The sequence below is a fragment of the Musa acuminata genome, chromosome BXJ2-6 (genome assembly GCF_036884655.1).
Source record: "Musa acuminata AAA Group cultivar baxijiao chromosome BXJ2-6, Cavendish_Baxijiao_AAA, whole genome shotgun sequence".
Lineage (NCBI taxonomy): Eukaryota > Viridiplantae > Streptophyta > Magnoliopsida > Zingiberales > Musaceae > Musa > Musa acuminata.
Genome location: NC_088343.1, coordinates 544,825 through 568,915, shown reverse-complemented (window position 1 = coordinate 568,915; position 24,091 = coordinate 544,825). Strand labels below are relative to the sequence as shown.

At 38.3% G+C, this 24,091-nt stretch overlaps 3 protein-coding genes across 4 annotated transcripts; 1 reads left to right on the top strand and 2 right to left on the bottom strand.

The window, feature by feature from the left end:
* Positions 1-235: 235 nt before the first annotated feature.
* LOC135582874 (transcription initiation factor TFIID subunit 15b-like) lies at positions 236-9,444 on the top strand. 2 transcript variants are annotated; one of them, XR_010487420.1, is made up of 7 exons: positions 236-479; positions 605-740; positions 843-1,593; positions 4,771-4,921; positions 5,007-5,088; positions 9,046-9,245; positions 9,358-9,444. XR_010487420.1 is itself a non-coding variant. In XM_065111082.1 (6 exons), the coding sequence occupies exons 1-6, from the start codon at positions 347-349 to the stop codon at positions 9,161-9,163; spliced, it is 1,371 nt and encodes a 456-aa protein (XP_064967154.1). In that variant the 5' UTR covers positions 236-346; the 3' UTR covers positions 9,164-9,444. The 2 variants fall into 2 exon arrangements, 1 of the variants encoding a protein (XP_064967154.1); XM_065111082.1 differs by having other exon boundaries at positions 9,046-9,444.
* A 2,352-nt stretch (positions 9,445-11,796) lies between these two features.
* On the bottom strand, positions 11,797-14,452 carry LOC135614068 (WRKY transcription factor WRKY24-like). The gene is made up of 5 exons (XM_065111081.1): positions 14,019-14,452; positions 13,378-13,566; positions 12,822-13,288; positions 12,574-12,735; positions 11,797-12,494 (listed from the first exon to the last, which is right to left on the bottom strand). The coding sequence occupies exons 1-5, from the start codon at positions 14,322-14,324 to the stop codon at positions 12,053-12,055; spliced, it is 1,566 nt and encodes a 521-aa protein (XP_064967153.1). The 5' UTR covers positions 14,325-14,452; the 3' UTR covers positions 11,797-12,052.
* Positions 14,453-17,233: 2,781 nt separating this feature from the next.
* On the bottom strand, positions 17,234-19,330 carry LOC135614067 (uncharacterized). The gene is made up of 2 exons (XM_065111080.1): positions 19,122-19,330; positions 17,234-18,943 (listed from the first exon to the last, which is right to left on the bottom strand). Exon 2 carries the CDS (start codon positions 18,865-18,867, stop codon positions 17,281-17,283), a length of 1,587 nt encoding a protein of 528 aa, XP_064967152.1. The 5' UTR covers positions 18,868-18,943; positions 19,122-19,330; the 3' UTR covers positions 17,234-17,280.
* Between the last annotated feature and the right edge of the window lie 4,761 nt (positions 19,331-24,091).

Genomic DNA, 24,091 nt, shown 5'->3' with positions numbered 1-24,091 from the left:
ATATATATATATATAGATATATATATATATATATAGGCTATTTTCCAAAGATATTTTATAAAACCTATTTAAGTACTCTTACCAAGTGTCGAGTACTTGCGTTCATGTTCTTCGAAGTCACGTGGGACCGGACCCGTGGCGTCCAAGACTTCGCCTAATCACAAGGCAGGTAAGACAATGGGGAAAGCGAATCCGAAGAAAAGAAACTATCGGCCTACTTAAACCCTATATCGATCGAGGAGACTGCGTGCCCTAACAAGTCGCCTCCCGTCTCTCTTTCTCGCGCTCTGCGTTCGATTTCCCCTTCTTCTCTTCCTCGGGGGAGCGACAGCAAAAGACCTAATCGATGTCAGGTTCGTACGGCTCCGGCGGACTCGATGAGACCGCGCCGCCTCCGCGAGGCGGTGGGTATGGCCGAGGCCGCGGCGGTGGCGGAGGCGGAGGCGGTGGCGGTTATGGTGGAAATCCCGGGAATCGAGGTTCTTGATCCTTCTTTTCTAAAGTGCCCTTGAAAGTTGTCATTGGTTTTTTGTCTCCTTGATGTTGGTTTTGGCTTTCTGTAGATCTAGGGTTTGGTTTCTGACCTGTCTGCCGTTTTATGTAGGAGGCGGCGGTGGATATGGGGGCGGCGGGTATCAAGGTGGCGATCGTGGTAACCGTGGAGGTGGTGGGGGGAACCGAGGTGGTGGCCGCGGTGGCGGAGTTGGCCGGGAGGGTGATTGGCGCTGCCCCAACCCCAGGTCCCCTTATTTCCCCTTTGGGGTTTCACTTGTCTTTCTGATATATGATTCTAGTACATTTAATTTTCTTTTCCTGTAGATAAAGTTGAGTTTTTTGTGCAGTTGCGGAAACCTGAACTTTGCGAGAAGAGTGGAGTGCAACAAGTGTGGTGCTCCTTGCCCTGGTGGTGGTGCTGGTCGTGGTGGAGGCTCTGGTGACAGTAACAGAGGCGATGGAGGTGGTGGTTATAATAGAGGTGGTGGTGATTATAATGGTGGAGGTGGTGGTGGTCGTGGTGGTTATAATAGTGGTGGTCGGGGACATGCTGGGAACCGCGGTGGTAGGAGCACTGATTATGGGGGAAGAGGTGGATCTTACAATAACGAGAGGGAGGATGGTGGTTATGGTCAAGTTGCACCACCACCTCCAGCTGCATATGGTGGTCCTGTTGGAAATTACCCTCCTGCTCCTAATACCTTTGGTGCAAATAATACTTATGGTGGTGATTCTGTTCCACCTCCTAGTGGCTACGGGGGCCCCAATTCTTACCCTCCTTCATATGGTGCTCCTCCAAATGCATATGGCACTGAAGGTCCTGCAGTTCGTGGTGGTCCACCATCTAGCTATGGTGCTCCGCCATCTGGATATAGTGGCGGGTATGGTGATCGTTCGAATCCTGGCCGTGATGGTGGTGCTCCACCGCGCCATGGTGGTGGTTCATATGGTGCTGCTCCTGGTGATCCTACTGCCACTATTAAACAGTGTGATGAAAATTGTGGAGAATCGTGTGATAACTCGAGGATTTACATCTCAAACTTGCCTCCTGATGTGACTACAGAAGAGCTGCGTGACCTTTTTGGAGGGATCGGACAGGTTTGTATTTTTCCCTCTCTTATAGTAGTTAATCTTAGCATGTGACAGGACAATGTTCCTTTTATTGGAGATAAATTATTGTTGTAGTCATATTTGTAGATTTTAAGGATCATAGATATATCATGGAAAGAGGTAAAATGACAAAGGATTAATTATTGAAGCATCATTGAAGCATTAATTATTTAACTAAAAGTATTTCAGTGGTATTTAAGGATTAATAGCATGCATACTTTGTATTGGTAATAGACATCATATATGCAGATATATCTGTTTTTTTAATTAAGTTCTAAACAACCTTTGATGACCTGGGGTTGATCATTCTATCTAGCTCAGACAAGAAGATATATCTTTTTGCTCATTCCATGGAATGTTTTCTTTTTTATTCATATAACTACTTTTTTGATCATTGAGAACTCATCTCTTCATTCATCCTATAACTGACTGACTGAATTGCACATTGAGCAAATTCATGTTCAAGAAGAAATCTTTTTTTAGTTATTTGGTGAAATTCAAGGCCAAGACATTATCAATTGTTTTCATTGTGGTTACATTCTATATATATATATATATATATATATATATATATATATATATATATATATATATATATATATATATATATATATATATATATATATATATATATATATATATATATATATATATATATATATATATATGTTGGCCTGGTGTTCCTATAGTTTGTGGTCCTATTACACCATGTTCTGATGCATAAATAGTATAGTAATTTGGTAAGCATGTGAAAATAGGGGAAGAGAAAGGTAGTCAACTAGCTTAAAATATTTGTTTTTTTTTTAATTGTAGTTATACACAAACTCAAATTGTTTTTCTATAGAATATGGAAAGATTAAATCCACTTTATCACATTCTAAAGGCTAAGTAACCTTAAATTACTTTTGACTTTTGATTGAATTATATGAGTATTATTGGCATCTGCAAGCTCATCCATTGTGATTTGAAGTTATGTTTGTTGCTATGTTGCATGTATGTGTCTTGGTTCATGTATCATAGTCCACAAGATCATATCGGGATGAGGATTAGTTACGAGTTATACGATTGAGTCGGTAGAATCAGGTTAATTGGATCAGTAAGACTGACCACAAAGATAACATAATAATAGTAATATATAGTTTTTAGCAACAGACCACTGGAAATGTATAAAATAAAAAGAAGTATGCAAATATATTATATGTTAAAAGATTCTTTAACTTTATATTTTCATAGATATTTAAGTTTTCAAAAGAAATATATAAACCAATGAGGAACACTGTATGATAAAATAACTATTTTATGGTAATATAATATAAAAATATAAATTGTATAATACAAATGTATTATTGTAGTGATTAATTATTTTTGTATATTTTGTATAAATTAGCAAACGATTATCCACTTGCAGTTTTGAAGATAATGATTAACCCTACTGTGATCCCAATTCTTCTCTTGTTATCATGCAAGTCAGTGTAGTCAAAAGCGCTAGGCGTTATGGTCCCAAAATGCTTGAGGTGCTAGGCGCTCCCCCAAGCAAAACGGGATGCTCTCAAATATTATTATTTAAAAATCATATATCATGATTAATAAAAATAAACTAAAATAAAAATAACACATCAAACTTGCATTTATTTAAAGTGCCAAACTACATTGTCCATATCCAATAACAAAATGACAAAATAAAACAAGATTAACATCAAAGATCATTAAAATCCAGTTCATCATCTTCAATCTTGTCACTATCGATAGCTACGATGACATTCCAAAACACTATAAAGCAGCACTAATCACCACAGCAATAGCAATAACAACCGACATGTTACTACTGATTCACTACAGCAGGCAGTTACTGTTCTCACAAACATAGACAAACAACAAAGACTAACAGCAAAGCAGGCAGCTATTTAAGTTCAAATTGACAAACAGCAATGAAGTGGCAGCGATGAACGGGGAAGAGGGAGGGGAAGAGGGAAGAGGCCGTAGGAGGGCTGTGGTGAATGGGGAAGAAGGCAGCGATAAACGGGGAAGAGGGAAGAGGCTGTAGGAGAGCTGCTGTGAAAGGGGAAGAAGGCAGCGATGAACGGTGAAGAGGGAAGAGGCTGCGGTGAACATAGGAAGGCTGCGGTGAATGTGTAAGAAGGCAGTGGTGAATGGGGAAGAAGGAGAAGAGAGAAGACGGAAGAGGCTGCGGAGTGTTGTGGTGAACGGGGCAGCGGTAGGAGGGAGGATGAGAAAGAGAGAGATATACCGGGAGGGAGGCAAAGAAGCTGCTGTCATCAGAGGATGACGTCGCTGTTGGAGGAAGATGTTGCCGCTGTTGCTGTTGCTGGAGGAAGATGCTACCGCTGTTGTCATTGTTCGCTGATGGGAGGAACTCCACTGTTGTTCAGAAATGAAGTGAGAAAGGGTTTCTATGTCAAGGCTTGTGCGTGGATAGGTTTCAATCGAACTCTGCTAGTATCGACTCACGGTTTAATTGTTTCAATCGAACCAGATACAATTGTCTGGTTCATGTCAGGCTTGAACTGGCCTGAGTTGAATCAGGTGTTTGCTCGGCTCAATAGGTGGGCGCTCAGGCCTCTCCTCACCTGGGTGCCCAATGATTTCACTGATGCAAGTGATGTATGTGGTAATGCTAAGACAAATAGAAAAGGCTATGTTTGAAGAGGCACAGATTGGATTTGAGAGTAACTTTAAAACTTCTTACTCTCTTTCTCTATCTAAGCATCCCTATTTCTTTAAGAGGTTAAGGAATTTTTTGTACTCCTTTTCTTTCCCTATAATTTTTCTTACTGTTATTACATGATGGTAGACTAGGTATGTCCTTTTATATTTCTAAAGTTTGAGTAGAGGCCGCATTAGTTTTGTTTTATCTAAATATGCATGCCTAATCCTTTCACCTTCTTGGTCAAAAGCTCATTTTTCAATAACTGGTATTGTTCATAGAAACACTTATTTTCTCCTTGTTACTGTATTCTTTTGTCATGAGATTTTTGGCATGGGGCATATGATCACATAATACATGCAGATGTTGGAATAGTAAATTAGCATAGTATGAAACTGGGTGTAGATTTTTGTCTGCCCCTTCTTCCCTCCTCTATCTGCTCTCTCTGCCTTTCTTTATTGTTTGAGAAATCCTGAATACTTCTCTGTTTTTATTTCTAGGTTGGCAGGATCAAACAAAAGCGGGGTTACAAGGACCAATGGCCGTGGAATATTAAGATATATACCGATGAATCTGGAAACAACAAAGGGGATGCTGTTTTGTCATATGAAGATCCAGCTGCTGCACATTCTGCTGGGGGCTTCTACAACAGTAAGTTGTAGTATGCCTTCTAATTATCTTGTTTGTCATTCCCCACAAACTTCAATTTTACATATTTATAAAACTTCTGTTCTAGACTATGACATGAGAGGATACAAGATTAACGTTGCAATGGCAGAGAAGACTGCACCTAAAGCTCCACCTGCATATGGTCACGGGTATTAAACCACGTCTTTGTTGTTAGACATCTGGTGTATGCTGGTTATTTTGCCTTCATATATTAGTCTTTGTGCTTCTTAGCATATTGCCTCGTCATGTTTACTCCCGGAAAGCAATTGAAGCATGTGTATATCTGTCTATTCTAGTGAAAAAAAGAAAAGAAAATAAAACAAACAAATATTAGGGGTGGTGAATTGCATGATGCAAAATTTTCCATTATAGTTGTTAAGTCCATGCTTGTTATCTTCCAACTAGCCATGTTTATCTAATTTTTTTGTACTGGCTGAAATTATAAAATTGCTGTTAATTTTTAGTTTTTTCGTTGCTACCTTTGCTTGTTGATTTCTTTCACACTTTTGATGGCATCCCTTGAGGTTTAACTTTTTTCCTTTATGGCAAGAGTTGCATTATCTATGGGAGGGACTAAATTTAGCACAATAAAGATGTTGATTGTATTTAGATAGTGTTCTTGCTTTATTTATTTTACAGTGTAGATTTGGTATGCATAATTTTAGATGTGTTCCTTGATGTTTGACCCTCTTGTCATAGAAGCTGGAATCTCATCAGTTTCATTTATAAATTAACTTTTATGACATTGTCTATATAGTGCAATCTCTGTTGTCTTTGTCTTGTAAATGTCTTGTTTAACATAAGTGCCTGATAAAGTCGTATCCTTGTTGTAGGTCCACATAGATTGGTTTTTTAATCTTTGAATGGTGTCTGTTGACTTAAGAAGTCAGTGTGTTGCTTGGACTTATTTATAGGCATTCATCTCTTTTAACATATGTTCCTCTCATGATAGACAATGCAGGACATGATTTTGATAAATGTGAAGCCGCATACTGTTTTATAGCATTGCTTTGTGTGAGTCTGTTATCTTTTATAATGAACTGATAATTGGTAGTTAACTTTTTTTTTTGCATTGTAATTTTAAAATTATTAACAAGTTCTCTTAATGGGTGCCTTCTTGATGTTGACCTCATAACCCTTTTATGGAACAATTTAATCAAGTCTGAAAAAGAAATGAGATATGCTGGATTTTGCTAGTCATTTTTTATTTTTTAGATTTTTTGCACTAAGAGTGCAAGCTTTAAGTTATTTTTGAGAACATAATTGTCTTAATTAATTAAACTTGTAAATTGTAAGCCTTATGGATATGTTGAGATCCATTTGTGTTATTTTCTAGGGATCAATTGTAGTGTTTTTTCTACTCTGTTGTTCTTTTGTCTCTTTACTCCTTGTTCCATCTAGATATGTATTCTTGTATTATGTCAGTTTGTGTTAAAGTGAAACCCGATTGCTACAGGAAGCCTTTTTAGTTTGATAGTAGATTGTTATAGATGGAAGTAGTATTCTTTGGACCATGAAAAAGCGCTGCTGTGCAAGTAAGACCTATATGTTTTGGAGATCAGCAGGTTAGGAAAAGTTGCGGAGCTGATTTCATGCCTGGCTTGACTTGCAACTTGGGGATTCTAAATGTAAGGTCGAATATATCATATTGGAGGCCTCTGATTTTGAGAATCCCTCTCATAAGTACTTCCTAAGGGGTTGCCCATCCTGGTACCAATTTACAACTTAAGTAGGGAAGTGACACAAAGTTGCCGTAGCCAGAGATTCCACCTCTTTCTGAACTTTTTGGTTGAAATCTGCTATTGGTAAGGACCAAACATATTGGCTGGTGTTGGCCAAAAATTGGGTTGGGTTGCCTGATTTTGAGATAAATCAGTCAACTCCGGCCTATCCCAATCAATTTCTGGATGCTTTTGGCTGCTTTCTAATGGAGATGGAATTTCTCAGGAAATATTGGATAAGCATCTGCCAAGATAGGATTCACAAATCTGGCTTATTGACTGATCCTGAAATCCACGAGTTTGATGGCATGCGAGAACTATCTGGGAGGTAAGAGATTGATAAATAGAGGGGCAAGACTATAAAGGTGATTGGGGTATATGAGAGATGATGAGGTAGATAGTAGAGGAAGAGGAATTGTATGGGGTGATTCAGGAGAGGAATAGGAATTAGTGAACTTGAGGATGGACAAACATGAGAAAAAGGGTACCATCACTGGTTGATTAGGAGACAAGAATTTTGATCCACAAGTTCATACCCATGGACATGTGTATGTGTGCATATGTATGTATTAAAATTATGGACATGACATACATGTCAACAAATTTCTTATAATTTTATGTTTTAAAATACCGTTCTGAAGAGTGAATTTTTAGTTCAGAATTTTTTTTTTAATTTTTGAGGAAATGTTTGAAATTGGTCATAGTGAATGTAGGAATCCAACTTGTTATTACACTAAGAATTAAGTTGTACTATACAAAGCACAAGTTTATTGAACATTATAAATTATATAAATAGTATTTTATAAGGGTTCAAGATCTACAACCAACAATTTTGTCATTTGCTTCATGATAGCCTTGCTAAGTGCTAACATTGTAATGTCATGTGAATTTTGCTAGCTTATTCTATAGCTCATATACTTCAACTCTCTTTTCAACAAAGCATCTCAAAATAAACACTCTAAGCTTTGACTGAGATTGAGATAGCTGATGCATCAAATCCTTGGATATTTTAGGATGAATAGAATTTGTAGGAGTAGGCCTTGTAAGTGATCAATTGTTTCTCTGTTTGTTGTGATGTACTTTTTGTAAATATTGTATGTAGATGTATGGGGCTTGGTTGCTTGACCCCAACCGGAGACCAATATGGATTGGACTAGTATGAACTTTTAAACCCAGGTAGTGTAAATAGCCAACTTAACTCTGCCCCCAGATCGGTATGAGTTCAAATTCGGCCACACCTGATTTGCAATCATAAATACTGTTGGGGTTGTTGATCACTTTTTGATCAGGTGTATGCTAGCCTCTCCAAATTGAGTGGGTTTTAGTTATCTCACTGGTACTAGTTGTGGTTGTAGCACCAGCCCTTATAGAAAATTTGATCAAGGTTATTGTTTCACTTCTAGAATAAAAGATCTCCGGAGATTTCATAGATCAAGCATATCTGTGATTGGAGATGCTAACTCTTGTCACAAATTTGAGCACTGGAGATGTGATATAGCTTAAACATCTCTAGTAACCACAATATTTAGTTTGGGTGCTAATTTCATTACAAGGTGTGGGTTTTATCTTGCCAAAAGCTGCTACTTGTAGTATGTAAAGCTGCTTGCTGATACAAGCTTGTCCTGTATATTCATGACAGATGTATTGTCCAGATAAAAATCTGTGGTAAATATTCATTTCATATTCTTAAACTTCTTATCTTCCATAAAATAAAAATGATAGTGAAACCTTCAAGTTCATGTTTTTGTTATCTTTAGTGTTCAAACATCGAGTCTAATCTGTTTGTGGATGCAGATATGAGGCTCATTGGTAAATGATGTATTAAATTATGCAGTATTTTAAAGTCAAATATAGATTTCCATTGTTTTGCATATGGGATGTCGCCATGCTTTGTTATAACTGCAGAGAAAGAAAATATTTTGGTGGAATTGACACTTCTTGTGCATCACAAAGTTCCACTTCATTTGCTGGCAAAACACCAAACAATAGGCAAATATTGCAAAATAAAAAGGGTTGATCAAAAAGCAAAAGTACTTTGTATATTTGTTTGCAAACAAAATTAGAGTTTCTGTTGAAATTTTATTTTGTATGAGAAGCAGCTAATGCTATATATGGGAAGGTTCTGTCAGCATAAGTTTTATTATTTTGAAATAATCTGAGGTGAACCCTGAGTATGTCCTTAACCTTGCCTAACTTATGTTCATGTTTTATGATACTGTATATTGTGCATCTTCTTGACCTTGTCAGTAGCTCTTCTATTGCAAATTCTTTGAAATTTATGTATTAATGTTGTTGGACTTCTTGATAAAATCTTTATGTAATATCTCTACCAACACATCTGAATTATTTGTGGAATAACTGTGTTCTTTTATACTTATACACCAGCGGTGGCGGGAGAGGGGGTTATGGCGGTGGAGATAGGCGCAGAGGCAATTATCATGATGGTGGGGGGTCTGGACCTGATAGGCATAATTATGGTGGCCAGCGATCACGGCCATACTGAAGGCTTGTGTGTGTTGAGGATGTCATCTGAGAGCTATTTCTTGTCATAGTGACATGAGTTGTACTCGAAAATGGAGCCTAAGGTAGGTCATCCCAATCCTCATAACAGGGAACTTTCATCTATTTCAAGAATTGGGTGGGTTTTTAAAGTTGTTGACCCTAAAGTTTATTTCTACCGTGTGAATGTTTTTATAGAGGCATGTGGAACTAATCTCCAAACTGCTGCTAGATTTGAAAATTTTCAGGTGAGTGCTGCTTCATTAAAGTGCTACATTTTATTTATGGCTTTTATAATGTACTGATGCCTTTCTGTGTCGATGTATGGGCACACTATCACCTTGTCAGCAGTGTGCCCAATCTTTTATTTGTAGTATACCAAAGATAGGTCACAGGTTTTGACCACTCAAGGATTTTACATCACTACACAACACTTAGATCAAACCTCCCCAATCATCAGATGACTCTTTTGTTTTGAAACTTTCAATTTTAGCCTGTTGCATCATAAACAATCTTTTTACGAAAATTGCATTGTTTGTTTTCAAAAAGTTTTTTTAGGTGAGTGTGACTCCCCTTCTGGTTTTTTTATCTATTAGTCTTCTGGGCAAGTCTTCCTTATTATGTAAAGAACTCTAGTACAAAAATCAAATTATTATGTCTCCAGTTTCGTCTGCTTATTAAGCCTTAATCTTATAAGAAGATGAGCATCTGGAATAAAAGAACTTGATGTTTTAATGTTTAGTATTTAGAACATTAAAGTACCCCCAGTAAAAGTTAAAAAAAAAAAGTTGTGGTCAACATAATTTTGTACCTGTGATTGGTGGATTTTAATATTATGCAAGTCCAATTGTGTGTTTTTATTTTTTTGTGTTAAAAGAACTTTGTGCAACTACAATGATATTTTTATTTTTTGTTTCTCAAATGCCATCTATACCAGAAGACGAAATGCTTCTCTTGTTAAAATCATCATGACAATTATGCCGCTAAAGCAGAAGGAAACTTTGGTTTTCTGCTGATGTTTGCGGGTCTCTGACTCGAGCACTTGAAAGTTAGAATCCGGTGTTGTAATATTTTTTTTCTTTTGTCGTTTTATAGTGGAGCAAATAAATGTTTTTGTATCGAAGGGCCGATATTTCAACAAACTGTTTCAAGTTCAGACTTAGCAAATGCATTTGCTTAGTTCATTAATGGTTAGACCTCCAAAGCCATGTCTCTCAGCGGCAGATGTAGCTTTGCTGATGCTCCGTCGGGCATTTTGCTGTCATTTATATGCCTCGTCCGTCGACTCTAGCAAATTGAAAATTAAATTTAAACCATTTTCTTGGATTGGGCATTGGTCAAGTTTTGAATTTTTAAATTGATGGGTAAATTGTTTGTTAAAAAAATAAAATATAGTGAAAGAAATTGAAAGGAATGAATCAAACACTTTATCGAATATAGTGGTTTTATATCTTCAAACGAAACATTCTAACTATTGGTTTTTGATAATTTATTGAATAAAGCCCCTCATTATAAGTTTTTCTCATAATCTTTTTTTGTCTGATGTGTTTTTTTTTAATGTCCGTTTATCCTTATAATTGATGAATGGATCAAATCTCTAAATCCTTGAATTTTTTAATGAATAAAAAATATTTATCAATCCTAAAAACTCCTTTATATATAAATATATATTAATAAATCATCATCGGATAAAAATCAACATCATAATCTCATTGAATCATTCGAATAAATTTAATGAATAAATGTAATGGGTTAATTATAAATTATCTTTTGTAGTTAAATTTTTTTAGTATCTTGGGATTTTTATAGTTATGAAAGTGAAACATATAGCTCCGTTTATCCTTAATGTTATCGATTTTATCAATGAAAGCACCAAAACGATGAGTAAAAAGATAATTTTAATATTTAAATTATGGATGAGAAGAGAGGGAGAGTAATAACATAACGAGAGGTGAGACAAAGGGAGAGGAGGAAAAGGATGATGCATATGTCAACGTTTTGCATCTGCGTCGGTGTTGATGTAGATATAGAGGGGCAAAAGGGTTGCTCGATATTTGCATCGGTGCTAATGCAGATGCTGAGCGTTGCTTGGCAATTGCATCGGCACTGATACAGATGCAGAGCACCATAGTTCTACATCTGCGTTGGCATCGCTCAGCAACTATATCGATGCTAATACATATACCGAGTGGCCCTTTCGCTACTTTACATCTACATCAATACCAATGCGTTGCGCTGACATAAATGCAAATTGTCGGCATTTGCATCGTTCTTTTCCTTCTCTCCTTTTGCCACACATCTCGTCATCGCTCTCTCGTCTCATCCATAATAGTTACTCGCAATCCTAGTGACATCGTTGTCTGTCACTACCGAAACGTAAGTGATATATTAAGATTATTTTTTTACTTATCATTTTTATACTTTCATAGGTAAAATCAATGATGTTAATTTAAATAGAGCTAGAGATTTCACTTTGATAACTATATAGAATTTTAATATTAATTTTTGAAATCTAGAGATCATAATGTTAAAGATGTTTAACCAATTTATTCTAAATTTAATCCAAGTTGTTTCAGAATACTTAAGTACCATGGCTTTTATGTATATTGAGATGTAAATATTTTATAGAAAAATACAATCCATTCAACCTCATTTACATTTAAAATAAAGAAAGAAAGAAAGAAAGAACCCTATAATTGTTTCTGTTTTCATGTTGTTTCCTATCCAACTATTCTGGTTGGTGTTGTAATCGATACAATTGTCAGAGAGGTTCAACAGACCTCAAAACAATCAAACGAATGAGACAAATGCAGTGTCATGACTCTATAAATTAATCCCTACAACACAATTGAAGTCTCCAGTCTTGAGTTCTTCCTCTGTTTCCCTCTCAGTCTCAGCACAGCAGAGACTTGAAGAATGTATCATCTCTTTGCTCCTCCTTCGCTTTGATGAGCGTACCATCTGTTTGTCTCTGCTGCTGCTGTTGCTGCTGCTGCTGCTGCTGTAGATTCATGTAGGAGCTCATTGAGTTATCGTAGCCGGCGAAGCCAGAGAAGCCATCGGATCTGCCGGTGTAGACGGAGTCAGTGACCATCTGATACTGATGGCTCTCCGTCGCCGATGGTCTTATCGCCATGTTGAAGTTGTTGTTGCTGCTGTTGTTGTTGATGTCGGAGGTCGGCCTGTTGAGAAGCTGCGCGCCGCTGCCGCGAGCTGCGGGCACGTCGTGGTTGTGCTTCCCCTCGTAGGTGGTGATCACCGCCCTGAGATCATGCGACGCCCTCTCCACATGCTTCCTCACCGGGCACCCCATGGTGGTGCACTTGTAGTAGCTCCTGTAATGCCACAGAGACGACAACATCACGTCAGTCGCCGTCTTCCGATGAACACGGTGGTATCAGGTACGAAGCTTACCTCGGATTGGGATTCCCCTTTACCACCTTCTGCCCGTACTTCCTCCACCGGTACCCGTCGTCGAGGATGTCGATGTCGCTCATGGTCTGCACCACCACTCTCGGCTCCCTCACCGTCCTGTTCCCTGCAGCCGCTCCTCCCTCACCTTCCCCACACTCCTTCCTGAGAGAAGAAGAAGAAGAAAAAAGCATTAGTCTGCTACTCCCTCATCAGCTGTAGCAATCACTTCATCCTTGACCGAAGCTTACCATCGCTTTGCATCAGGCTCATCTTCATCGTACTCGTCCGCTCCCGGTTTGCTGATCTCAAGATCATCATCGCCGAAGGAGGTGGAGGAATTCTCGGGCGTGGCAGCAGATTCGATCAGGGAATGCTCGTTTGCTTCGGAGGGAACAGAAGCCCGAGCTGTTGAGTTCCTCTTGTTGGACTGCGGCTTCGGGTGGTTGTGCGTGCCTTTGTACACGATCTCTGTGATCTGCCCATCCACCGATCTCTCCACCTTCTTCTTCGTCGGGCAATTGGGGTACGTGCACTTGTAGTAGCTGCGCGGGTTCTCGCTGCCCTTCACCTGCTTCTGCCCGTACTTCCTCCAGTTGTAGCCGTCGTCCGACCTCCGCTGCAGAGTCTGCACAGGCTGAGCACAGTGAGCTGGATTGGATTCCAGTGATCTGCTGCCATCAGCTCTTGCTTGCATCCATGGCTGCCGATGATGCTCCTGCATGAGAACACGGAAAGGATCAGTCATCAATGGCCTTCTGAATACCAGTGAAAGCAAAACAGGAGGAGGAGGAGGAGGAGATATACCGATGGGATGGGTGCGGAAGAAGGGAGGAAGGAGGAAGCTTGGGTGGTTCCATTAATGGCCTGAGTCTGGAAGGAGAAGTCACTGTAGGACTTGTCTTCAACCTTGATGTCTTGAGGGTAAGCAGTGGCGGTTCCTCTCCAGTTGAAAGCTTGTGAGGCAAATGAACCAGTTGTAGGAGATGGAAAGATCTGTTAAAGGCAAAGCAACATATAAGTCGGCCATCATCGTTGCTGATTACTACCGAAAGCTTTGCATGAACAAGGAATTAAAACAGTGTTGGAACTCTTAAATCCAAAGGGAGAAGGCAATGATCAGAAACAAAAACAGAGAACACATATTGAGCTAATATATCGATCCCAAAAGAGAAGCTGATGATGCAAACAAAATCACAGTAATTATATATTATTGATAGATCTGTCATGTCAGTATGAATAATCACAATTATATAAAGAAATTCTTTAAATTATAAATGATCTAAAAAATATTTCTTGAATGGCTTAAAATAATTAGTATTCTTCGAATCAGAATTACTTGGAGCAATGTTTTCCTAATTTTGTTATATGTAACTAAATATTTTTATAACCAAATTTAAGCCATTCTAATTCCTAATCAGAGACTGTTACGGTAACATTTGACTTACGGAAGAAGAAAGGAGAACAGGAGAGTCGAGGAGCTCGGCGGGGCTGAGCCCGGCTGGAATGGCGAAGTAGGAGGAAGGGGAGATCGGCGGAGGAAAGATGGGCAGCGAAGGCGGCGGACTGGACTTGAACTTGGGCAACCCAACGCCGTCGCTGCCGAAGCTCTCCGAGAACCCCCGGAACGAGTAGTCCTCGCCGGGATCGCCTGCAGAGAGGAGCTCGGAGAAGGAGGCGGTCGCGAAGGAGAAGGCGTCGGCGTGCTGCCGGGAGCTCGCCGACGTCTCTAAGCTCGCGGTGGAGGAGGCCATGGTGGAGGCGGAGGAAGAAGGAGGAAGAGGAGGAGGAGGAGGAGCTCTTCGTGGCCTGTGTGACGGGTTACGAAGTGGGGAGGGGAGGAGGTGGGCGATGGCTGTTGCAGTGAATGGGGGGGTTAAGAAGAGAGAGGGAGAGGGAAGGCTGAGGTAATGTAGGCAGATGGCGAGGCGTCTTCTGAGAAGATGAGTGCCGGGGGGTGGAAATTTTGACCGTTGACTGGTCAAATCTCGTGGGTTGGACTGGAGGCTGAGTCCGACGGACGATGCCCTCTTTTCCCCTCCGCACGAAATCCAAACTACGTCACCCATTCCGAACAAAGTGGTAGGCCCCATCTTGTTCTACCAATCACAAAAGGCGTGGGTCATCGGGTGAGTGATCGACGGGTAGAGGGAGTATTGCTCTCTTCCTCCTGTGGTTTTGGTGCATGCTTTCGACTGCAATCGTGGACATTTCTCTTTGACTTCTTCACGATGTATGAAATGACCAAAACACCCTTTCTCCACTGACAACTTTCTCCTCTTGTTTCTTTTTCTCTCCATGCTTAACATCGATCAAAATTTTGCATGGCTTTTTGAGTCTTTCATGTTATTCTATCTATTACCATAAACTAAAATTAACATACACATTTAATGTTAGCAAGATCCAACATTCCGTTCGAAAATGATAATATTTTAGTCATATAATTAGATGAGGTTAATATAGTCAATTTGCCTCAGCTCAAATGGTTGAATAGTTCAAGTACGGCATTGCTTACCTTATCTGAGAGAATATAAGAGAGAGAGAGAGAGAGAGAGAGAGAGAGAGGAGTCTTGTTTGTGTTCCTACCACACAGCCAAAAAGGGTCTTCGATTGTGCGTGGACACTTACACACACACACACACACACGTTAATATATGGTTCAGGCACAATAAGACAACCGGCAAAAACTAGACGAGGTTGGATTCATGCTTCTCTCCTCCCAAATATGGACACAACTAACGTTGATTGAAGTTCTTGACATCAGGACAAGTATGTAACGAGAGACTAAGATGTGAATCACCTCCAATGGAGTCCTATAACTCGTATATAAGATACAAGAAACAAAAGGCTTTTATTGTTTCCTAGTAAAGGATGTGATTCATTTGACTTGTGGACCTCATCATGTTTTAGATTTAACAACGAGTAGAATCTTATTTTATTTTCATTCTTCAATAAAAAGATTTTAATATAGAAGATGAGTCTTAGTCACATTAAACAGGATTTACATACTTTAAATCCGACATCGAATCAATCGAGAAGCTTAAGTTTCTCTCTATTATCCATAATTTTTTTTCTTTTAGCATCTCCTCATACTGTTCCTTTTTTTTTTTCTCTCACAATCTTCATCTTGCATATAAATATTTTCTAATAAATTATTATGTATCATATATATATATATATATATATATATATATATATATATATATATATATATATATATATATATATATATATATATATATATATATATATATATATATATATCTAACCTGCCCGATTCGAGTTAGAACATATTCAAGACGAACTCCTTAATTCCACGGAAGAAGCTTAAGTTTCAACTCTTGTGTCAATGATTCATCAAAGACATTGATGGTCGCTATGTAATTTGATGGGACTTGCTCATCACAAGTCAGAGGTGACAAAGCAGATATGCTCGAATTGAATTAGCAAAGTTCATGGTAGTGATTGCATGAGGAGATTTCGTTCGAAGAACATCATCCTATTCCAAATGATCAAATGCTAGATAGATTCCTATTTCACTTTCGTTACTCTTTATCCTATTATTTATTTCAAATATCTCAAGAGACAAGCAATATATATATATATATATATATATATATATATATATATATATATATATATATATATATATATATATATATATATATAATTGAATGTAATAAGGTGTGTGATTGGAGCAAATTATATATATATATAATAATTTTTACATTTTACTCTTTTATCTACCACTACAAAATATCTTTTGGTTATCTTCTAGTATTTACCATTTTAAAGAATCTTCTTGTGAAAAAAAATATTTTGGAGAATAAATCTAACAAATTATTACTTTTGGTCTAATATCTATCTCCTAATTCTTTTTTATTTTCCATTATTGATTATATATTATATGATCAAAATAATTAATATTTTTAGATACACAATGAATTATAAAGGTACATGTAATTGATCTCAAACAAACATACTATTGTAACATCCCATTAGTCCCATATCGGAAGTTGGTAATGTGTATGATTAGCTTATAAAGGCCTGATGAGTGTACTATGTTAACTCCTACTTAAGCATTTTGGCTTGGGTCCACTCTTGGTCAGTTGGTACAGTTGATTAGTTTAAGGGCTAGATGAGTGTACTACGTTAACTCCCGCTTAAACATTTTGATCCGTAGTTGAAGGATCAAAATGGAGTTATTGGCCAGTTGATTCATCAGACTCGGGTCCTTACATTAACTTTATTAGTGTCGCTATTATAAATACATAATAAAATATGAATTGAAATATGTTGAGTCTTGTACTTGATATGATAAAATTGTGATATATAAATTTTTTTCATCATTTCTCTAAGTGGATTATAGTACTTAATATAATAAAATTTATTATAATAAATTTAAAAATATTAATATGGTACTAATGTGTATGACTAACTCATTTAACCTATATTGATTATTCAAAATCTCATCTTATAAGTATTATTTCGATTAAAAATATAAAAAATAATATATTATTTCAAAATAATGCTAAAAATACTTTTCTAAGAGAATCCAATAATAGTTTTCCTTCATCCTTCTCTCTCAAATCTCTTTTCTTTTCGAGCACTCCTCCGTGGTCTCGAGACTTCCTCCGGTCGATACATACATAGCTAACTGATGGAAGACAAATTTGTCGTATGCTTTGCTGCGGATAAAGAATAATACAGTCACACAACAATGAAATCTCTCGCAAACTCTGTGTGCAGCATCAACTCATCCTCGTCTTCTTCTTGAGCCGATGATGATGACAAAGTAGGTGGAGGACGAACGGTAGCACCGTCATCGTCTTCACCAACCACATCTTGCAACTGTATCAATGGTGGAATTGGTGGAGTCATTTCCTCGATGGGGACTGCTGCACCATCACATCCCCCCTCTGAGTTCTGTGTCTCACCTTCACAATGGTGTTTGCTGAAAAGACTGTCGTCTCCTATCTCGTACAAGTTCCCGGTGCGCACCTCCTGCGCCAGCGAGCACGACCAGCACAACATCCACTTCACGTAGTCGGTAAGCGAAGCCGACCCCAAGCAGAACCGATCTCCGGGGAGCTTAAACCTTCTCCTCATCTGAATCCTCCAGTACCCCCCGTAGAGCAGCCCGAACGCACAGAGCACCACTCCGGCAATCCCCACGACGTCTCCGATCACGCAGTCGTGGATGTTGAGCGCCGCGATGTTGAAGATCCAGAACGGAGCAGCACACAGCAGCAGGAAGGTGACGGTGTGCACGTACATGTTGCCGAAGCCGAGCCTCTCCATGTTCCACCCGAAGACGCAGCAGGTACAGAAGAAGGAGAGGTAGCAGGCGGCCATGTCGTCCCAGACGTCGAGCAGTCCTCCGACCCACTTTGGCTTGCTCACCACACTTCCCTGGTCGTGCATCTTCAGGCCATGCTTCCTGCACTGTGATTCTTCGTCGGACATGGAGTTGGAGTTGGATTCGCTTCCGAGAGGACTGTAGACCGTGTACAGAGCGGCGAAGACCGGCGCCGCGAGCCCGAGACCGAAGAAGAAATCCTCGAGCCACTCCGGCCTCTGCCTCCTGGCGTAGCCCCAGTAGAGGCCACAGAGGATGTACTGCGCGAAGCAGGTGGTGTGGAGGAGGAGGAGGACGACCACCATGTGAGCCCATTCGTGAGGACGGTAACCTCCGTCCTTGCAATACACCTTCCTGAGCTCGGTGACGTCCTCCGAGCTCCATCGACACAGCATGACAAGCTGGTGAAACAGAGTGGGGTGTTGGTATACGCTCATGAGGGTGAAGAGCGCGTTGAGGACCTGGTTATTGATCTCGATCCAGTGGTTCCTCAGGGACTTGGTGGGGAAGGCGTCGTTGAGCAGTCCGAGGAGGAGGAGGCCGAGCATGGTTGCAGAGACCCCAACGCAGATTAGCCAGATAAGAAGCGCGATGTTCATGGGGTTCCTGATCCAATCTCTGCAAGTGGCGAAGAGAGAACGCCAGTCGATCTTGTGGAAGAACCGGACATGGAAGCGCCGCCGGATTCCAGCCGGAGAAGGGACTGAGAGCGAGATCTCCTCTCTTTGGTCCAGTGTTCGACGGAGAATTCCGAGTGGGGAAGACAACTTGAGCTGCTTCAACCAGTGATCCATGGATGCACTGCTGCTCTTCCTTGGATCCAACAGTGTTTCTTGGAGTGGTGGGATTCCGATACGGTATTCCCCGAGCTGAGGAGCAGTTTGAGCCGTGCAAGATTCAAGTTCATCATCACCACTGGTGTTGGCGGAAGAAGCCATTGGTGCAGACTAAGATGTTGATCTTTGCACAGAGGTTTTCAGCTTCTGATGCCCAGTGACGGATGCACAAAACGTTCTGCAGGAAGAGGAAGCTCGTGAGATTCAAGAAAAGCTAGACGAGAGAGTCATCCATTCCGTTGATCGAAGCTTCTACGAACAGTCTCATAAAAAACCAAAGTTTATGGCAGAAAAATAAGCCAAAGATCTCAATTTCCATATTTCTGATGGAAAATGAAAAGATCAAGGACTTTTACCTATAGAATGAGAACAGATCAGAAGCTTAACTCTGCCTCCTCCTCGTCTTCCTCCCTGTTGAAGACCGGCAAAGAGCCAAAGCTTATGCAAAGGGAAAGGAAGGAGGTGGCAAGAAAAGTCAGAGAACCTTCCTCTTGTCATCAGAACGCAGAGAAAAAAAAAGAACACAGAGAAGAAGTCAAGTCAACTGTTGTAGAGTTACCAAATTGTCCTCCCCGATGAACAATACATAAGTGTAGAGCTGAGAGGTGGAACGGTCATTTCGTAATAGCTGTGTCGAGAAGGACTTGTAACCATCCGAAGAAACATCATAATCATGATAATAATAATAATTGCCATTCTTGACTTGGAAACAGTCTTCGTTTTTTCGGGTGGGTCCTCCGCTGGCTTCATTTGTAGAGCATATGGTTGGGGGTAGTGGAAATTGTTTAACACGGCAGGCGGACCCACCAAAGTGGGACGAAATGCGCACTTCAAAGTCAACTTTGACCGGAAAGGAATGTATCGTAGTTGAGTTGACCATTGACCGGATTGCAAGGATTTGAATACATATCCAAAAGTGATGAGTTAGTAGTTTACGAGGGAGGGATCGTCGTGCTGTTTGGAGTGAATGTGTTCGATGTAATATATATGCTTTTTGTTTTATATTTTTTAAGTTTCATTTTGATCGAGTTTTATGCTCATTTCTAGTAATTTGTAAATGTAATTTATGTGCAAAATAAAACTATTAAAAAATAAAGCTTTCAACTCATAAAGATTTTTATCAACAATGAACAATCCTAAATGATAATTATACCAAACGTTTGAAATCTCATATAAGTTAGATGAGACTTCGAGACAATATATCTTGAGTCGATTTATCGTATGATTATGCAATCTTGTTACATAAGCATTTGTTTGTAAGGATTTTTATGCATGACGGAGTTCTTTAGATCATTTGTAGTATGATCATTTAGAACTTGTAAAATTTATTTTAATATTTTGCATTGCTTATAAGATATTTTTTGAAATGTTTCTACGAAGGATCTTAATTCATTTCTAACTCGTAAAATTTATTTTTAATTATTTTTTTTAGGTTTTTAGGAGACTCGTGAAATTACAAAGAGGTTGACCTTTTACGAACTAACACATAAGGATATCACATGACTTAAATAAAATTAGTTAGGTTTGTAACATAACAAAACCTCATTCGATGTTCTTAGGATCGAGTCATCTTTTATATTAATATTCGTTATAAATGATTTAATCATTTGAGATTTTTTTAGTGAATATTCTAAATTAATTATAAAATAATTGTTTTGAGAAAAATTTTGTAAATGATTGTGGGATATACAATGGGACTAAATCATATGTATATAATTTAGAGCTAACTAACTCATTTTATATCAATGTAGAAACATGAAATAGGCAATTGTTCCCCACCAAAACAAATCAAAATAATTTTGAGAACAAGTCCAAATTCATCAAAGTGGAACAGCAAAAATGTTCTCCAGCCAAGGAATAGAACCAAACAATTAAGCTCACCAAGAGCCCAACAACTCCTACAAGCCAAGGTTTTGCTTGTAATGAGCCCATGCCACACAAGCACATGATTGATCCCTTATGATTTATGCACCATCACGGGTGATTTCTTGGGAAATCACCAATGACATTTATCCAATGGATGTGTAATGATCCAACCAAGGTCTGTCGTACTAGATCGTACCGCCCGGTATGGGCAGTACGTACCGATCCGACAGGCCAACGGTACGCGGGCCGCCCTGTACCGGTCAACACTGTAGCAATGCACTGTAACACTGTAGCAGTGCTCGGTATACCTGGGTATACCGAGCGATATACTGTACCGTACTGGTACCGAGCCCGGATCAAAACGTCGATATAATATGGTACGACAAACCTGGATCAACCATCACAAGCTTTTAGTATAAAAGAATTTATCAATCTATTTCGAGTCCAAAAATCTAATCTCATCCGATAAATTTTTTGGTATACCAAAATTATTTAGTAAGGTTGAGAGTCTAAAACTTCATTCAATAAATTAAAATATTAATTTGATTAATTATTCATTTATTTTTATTACTTATCTTTAAGGAAAAAAAATTATTTGATTTCATCTCTCTTCTTCTCTTAGGAACACTTGAATTGGGTGATATATTAAGTTTCACCAATGATCCAATGACTCAATGATATCCATTCCATGGATAAAAACTTATCTTATTAATATCTAGCATGATATTAGAGCTAAGGTTGATAATTAAAAGTTATCGACGGGAGAAAAATAAGAAAAAAAATAGTTAGAGTAAGGAGGAAAGAAAAGAAAAAAAATTGTTACTTGTAATCAAGTGACCATGTATGAGATAAAGATTTAAAAAAAATAAAAATTTATACATATAAGATAGAAATTAAAAAAAAGATTAAAGAATAGTTTCATAATGATAAATATTAAAAGAGTTAGAAGACATATATTGGTTTCGATCCATAATTTGACTTAATGTCTTTAGTTGTTGATATATAATTCTTGTAAATTTAGAAATGAAATCTCAAGAGCTATTATATTCACCCTAAAGTCAAGTAAAATGCAATTCTTCACAAAGATTCAGTGACATGGCTTTCACATAGATGTTCTAAAACATGCTTACTGATAAAAAAAGATGGCTCTATAACATCATTCATTGATGCTTGATTTTCTTTTCTTTTCTTTTCTTTCATGTGTAGTGATTGCTTTTGCATTTGTTTGCTGAAGACATGGAGTATTAGTGGCTCACTAAAACTCTTCTATATATTGACCAGTAACTATTCTACTATACCACAGCAGTTTCAGATATGAAGGTCACAAAAGTAGCTGAACTTGATGTTACAAGACAATTGTGACTTACTCTGTACAAAATGGGAGCAAATAGCTCTTCAAACTTTCATCCCCAATGATTGGAGGAGAGTGAATTCTTCTACATGAACTGTACTGCAGCTTTTTAGCTGTCCATGATTCTATAAAGAACTTGCAAATTCTTATGCATAGATTAATAACCACCATATATGAATCATTCTATGATTTTTCACATATAAAAGATATTGAAAAGATACTAATCAGCTTATTCTAAGATGCTTTTCTTCCTTCCCCTTCCCATAAAAGAAAGAAAGAAAAAAATCTCATAAGATGCATGCATGACTGAGGAGCAGATTCAATATCAATATCTATATCTATCTCTCTCTCTGCGTAATCATAAAATATATAATATATTATAAGTTACATAGAAAACTTTCATGTCATGATTAAAATCAAATAATATTAAGATCATATTCAACCTACAAGTAGGATTAGACACTTCTCCTTTCTTTTTATTTTTTTCATACTACTATTGATGGTTTATGAAGATTGAGAAAGAAATAGTAATATCTCAATTGTATCATATATTAGATTCTTAGGAGGTATTGTCTATTTATAAACGAGAAGAAAGAGTTTAGAATAAATTATTAGGAGAGTTCCTCCGAAACTTCTTTTCTATTGACTAATATCTATCCGTCAGAATCTAATTAATTATATTATCTATCTTATCTAGTCATAAAAGATCACATAATCTAACACTAAAGTGTTTAATCATGCTGTTGTCAATTTTGCTTCCTCTTACTAAAAATTTATCATGATCCCTGCCGAGTAATTTAAAGAATATTTTTTTAATAAAAAAGTATAATTACATCTGACTAAAGACTTTTGGATGTCAAATTATTCTCCTTTCCTTACGTTCCATTAGTTGCAAGCATAAACGATGACTAACCGGCAGATGAATAGTATAATTCTCCCATTAAATCTGTGTTTGGAGCTTGAGAAGTGACATTGTGCTGAGGAAAAGACTTGTTTCTCCTCACTCCTTAAATGAAGTGTTCATGAGAGTCAACCTGAGTGGAGTGTTGGTACTGTGGAATGTGCCAATGGGGGTTGAGTACTCGAAGAAAAGAGAGTTCTTCCTAGGATAAACTCATTGACCTTGTTTTCCATATCTGTTTTCAGCACTATAAGAGTTCTTCCACCTACCAACCAATCTCAACTTATGATCAGTCTTAATCGTGAGAATCTTTCTTGTGATGCTGAGGTTCAATGTCAGATGAAGAATCAATCATAGGAGTCTACTCATACCCAAATCAAACTGTTCTTCAGAGCTTCTTTTTTTCTTCTTCTTCTTCTTCTTCTCTTACTGATGTAAATTCATGAGGCAACCAATAAGAAAATAGTACTATGAGGTAATTTTTATAGATTTTATTTTGCTAAAACTTGATGGAATAAATAAATAGTTTCAGAAAATATTGAAGAGATAGATAGATAGATAAATAAACATAAGGATAAAGATCAGAGACAAATATACTGACATAGAAAGAGCTTCCTCTATCTTGCCACAGTAATATGATGCCTTCTTTCATTTCTTCCACAAATTGTACAGCCATCAAGATGATCGGAATGACTAAGATAATAAATACTACGGGGGGAAGGATGACAAAGTGCTTCCTTCATCTTGATGGCTGTACAATTTGTGGAAGAAATGAAAGAAGGCATCATATTACTGTGGCAAGATAGAGGAACTGCAGGACCACAAGTGGTCCTCCTCTGCCTTTGGCCAAATGGTGTGACCATCACGACGAACATGGCTGTGCGGCCTCTTTGGAAGAATCTCCTTTGAGCTCTCTTTCTGGTGTCCAGTGCTCGAGTGACTTTTCATCGCCAGTTCACCATTGATGGCTCATTTTCTTCCGAAAGCAACATCCATGGCTTGTTGACACCACCGACCACAGTGACCACAAACCTTTCCAATGTTCATGTTCACTTGGTGCTCCTTCGGCTTCAGGACAGCACACTAGTCTTCACACTTGGTTGACCTGAGAAAAAATATACATGTTGATTGAGCATGCACAATCAACATGCACTCAGCTGTCAAACAGTAAGCATTGCTGATCCACAAGCATCTCTACAGTTCACCGA

Bases quoted from the DNA above. Each gene is read 5' to 3' on its own strand.
- LOC135582874 (XM_065111082.1), top strand. From the start codon at position 347: ATGTCAGGTTCGTACGGCTCCGGCGGACTCGATGAGACCGCGCCGCCT. The intron at 741-842 runs GTCCCCTTATTT...TTTTTTGTGCAG, and splicing joins TGGCGCTGCCCCAACCCCAG to TTGCGGAAACCTGAACTTTG. The intron at 4,922-5,006 runs GTAAGTTGTAGT...CTTCTGTTCTAG, and splicing joins TGCTGGGGGCTTCTACAACA to ACTATGACATGAGAGGATAC.
- LOC135614068 (XM_065111081.1), bottom strand. From the start codon at position 14,324: ATGGCCTCCTCCACCGCGAGCTTAGAGACGTCGGCGAGCTCCCGGCAG. The intron at 13,289-13,377 runs GTATATCTCCTC...GTTCTCATGCAG, and splicing joins CTTCCGCACCCATCCCATCG to GAGCATCATCGGCAGCCATG. The intron at 12,495-12,573 runs GTAAGCTTCGTA...GTGGCATTACAG, and splicing joins AAGGGGAATCCCAATCCGAG to GAGCTACTACAAGTGCACCA.
- LOC135614067 (XM_065111080.1), bottom strand. From the start codon at position 18,867: ATGGCTTCTTCCGCCAACACCAGTGGTGATGATGAACTTGAATCTTGC.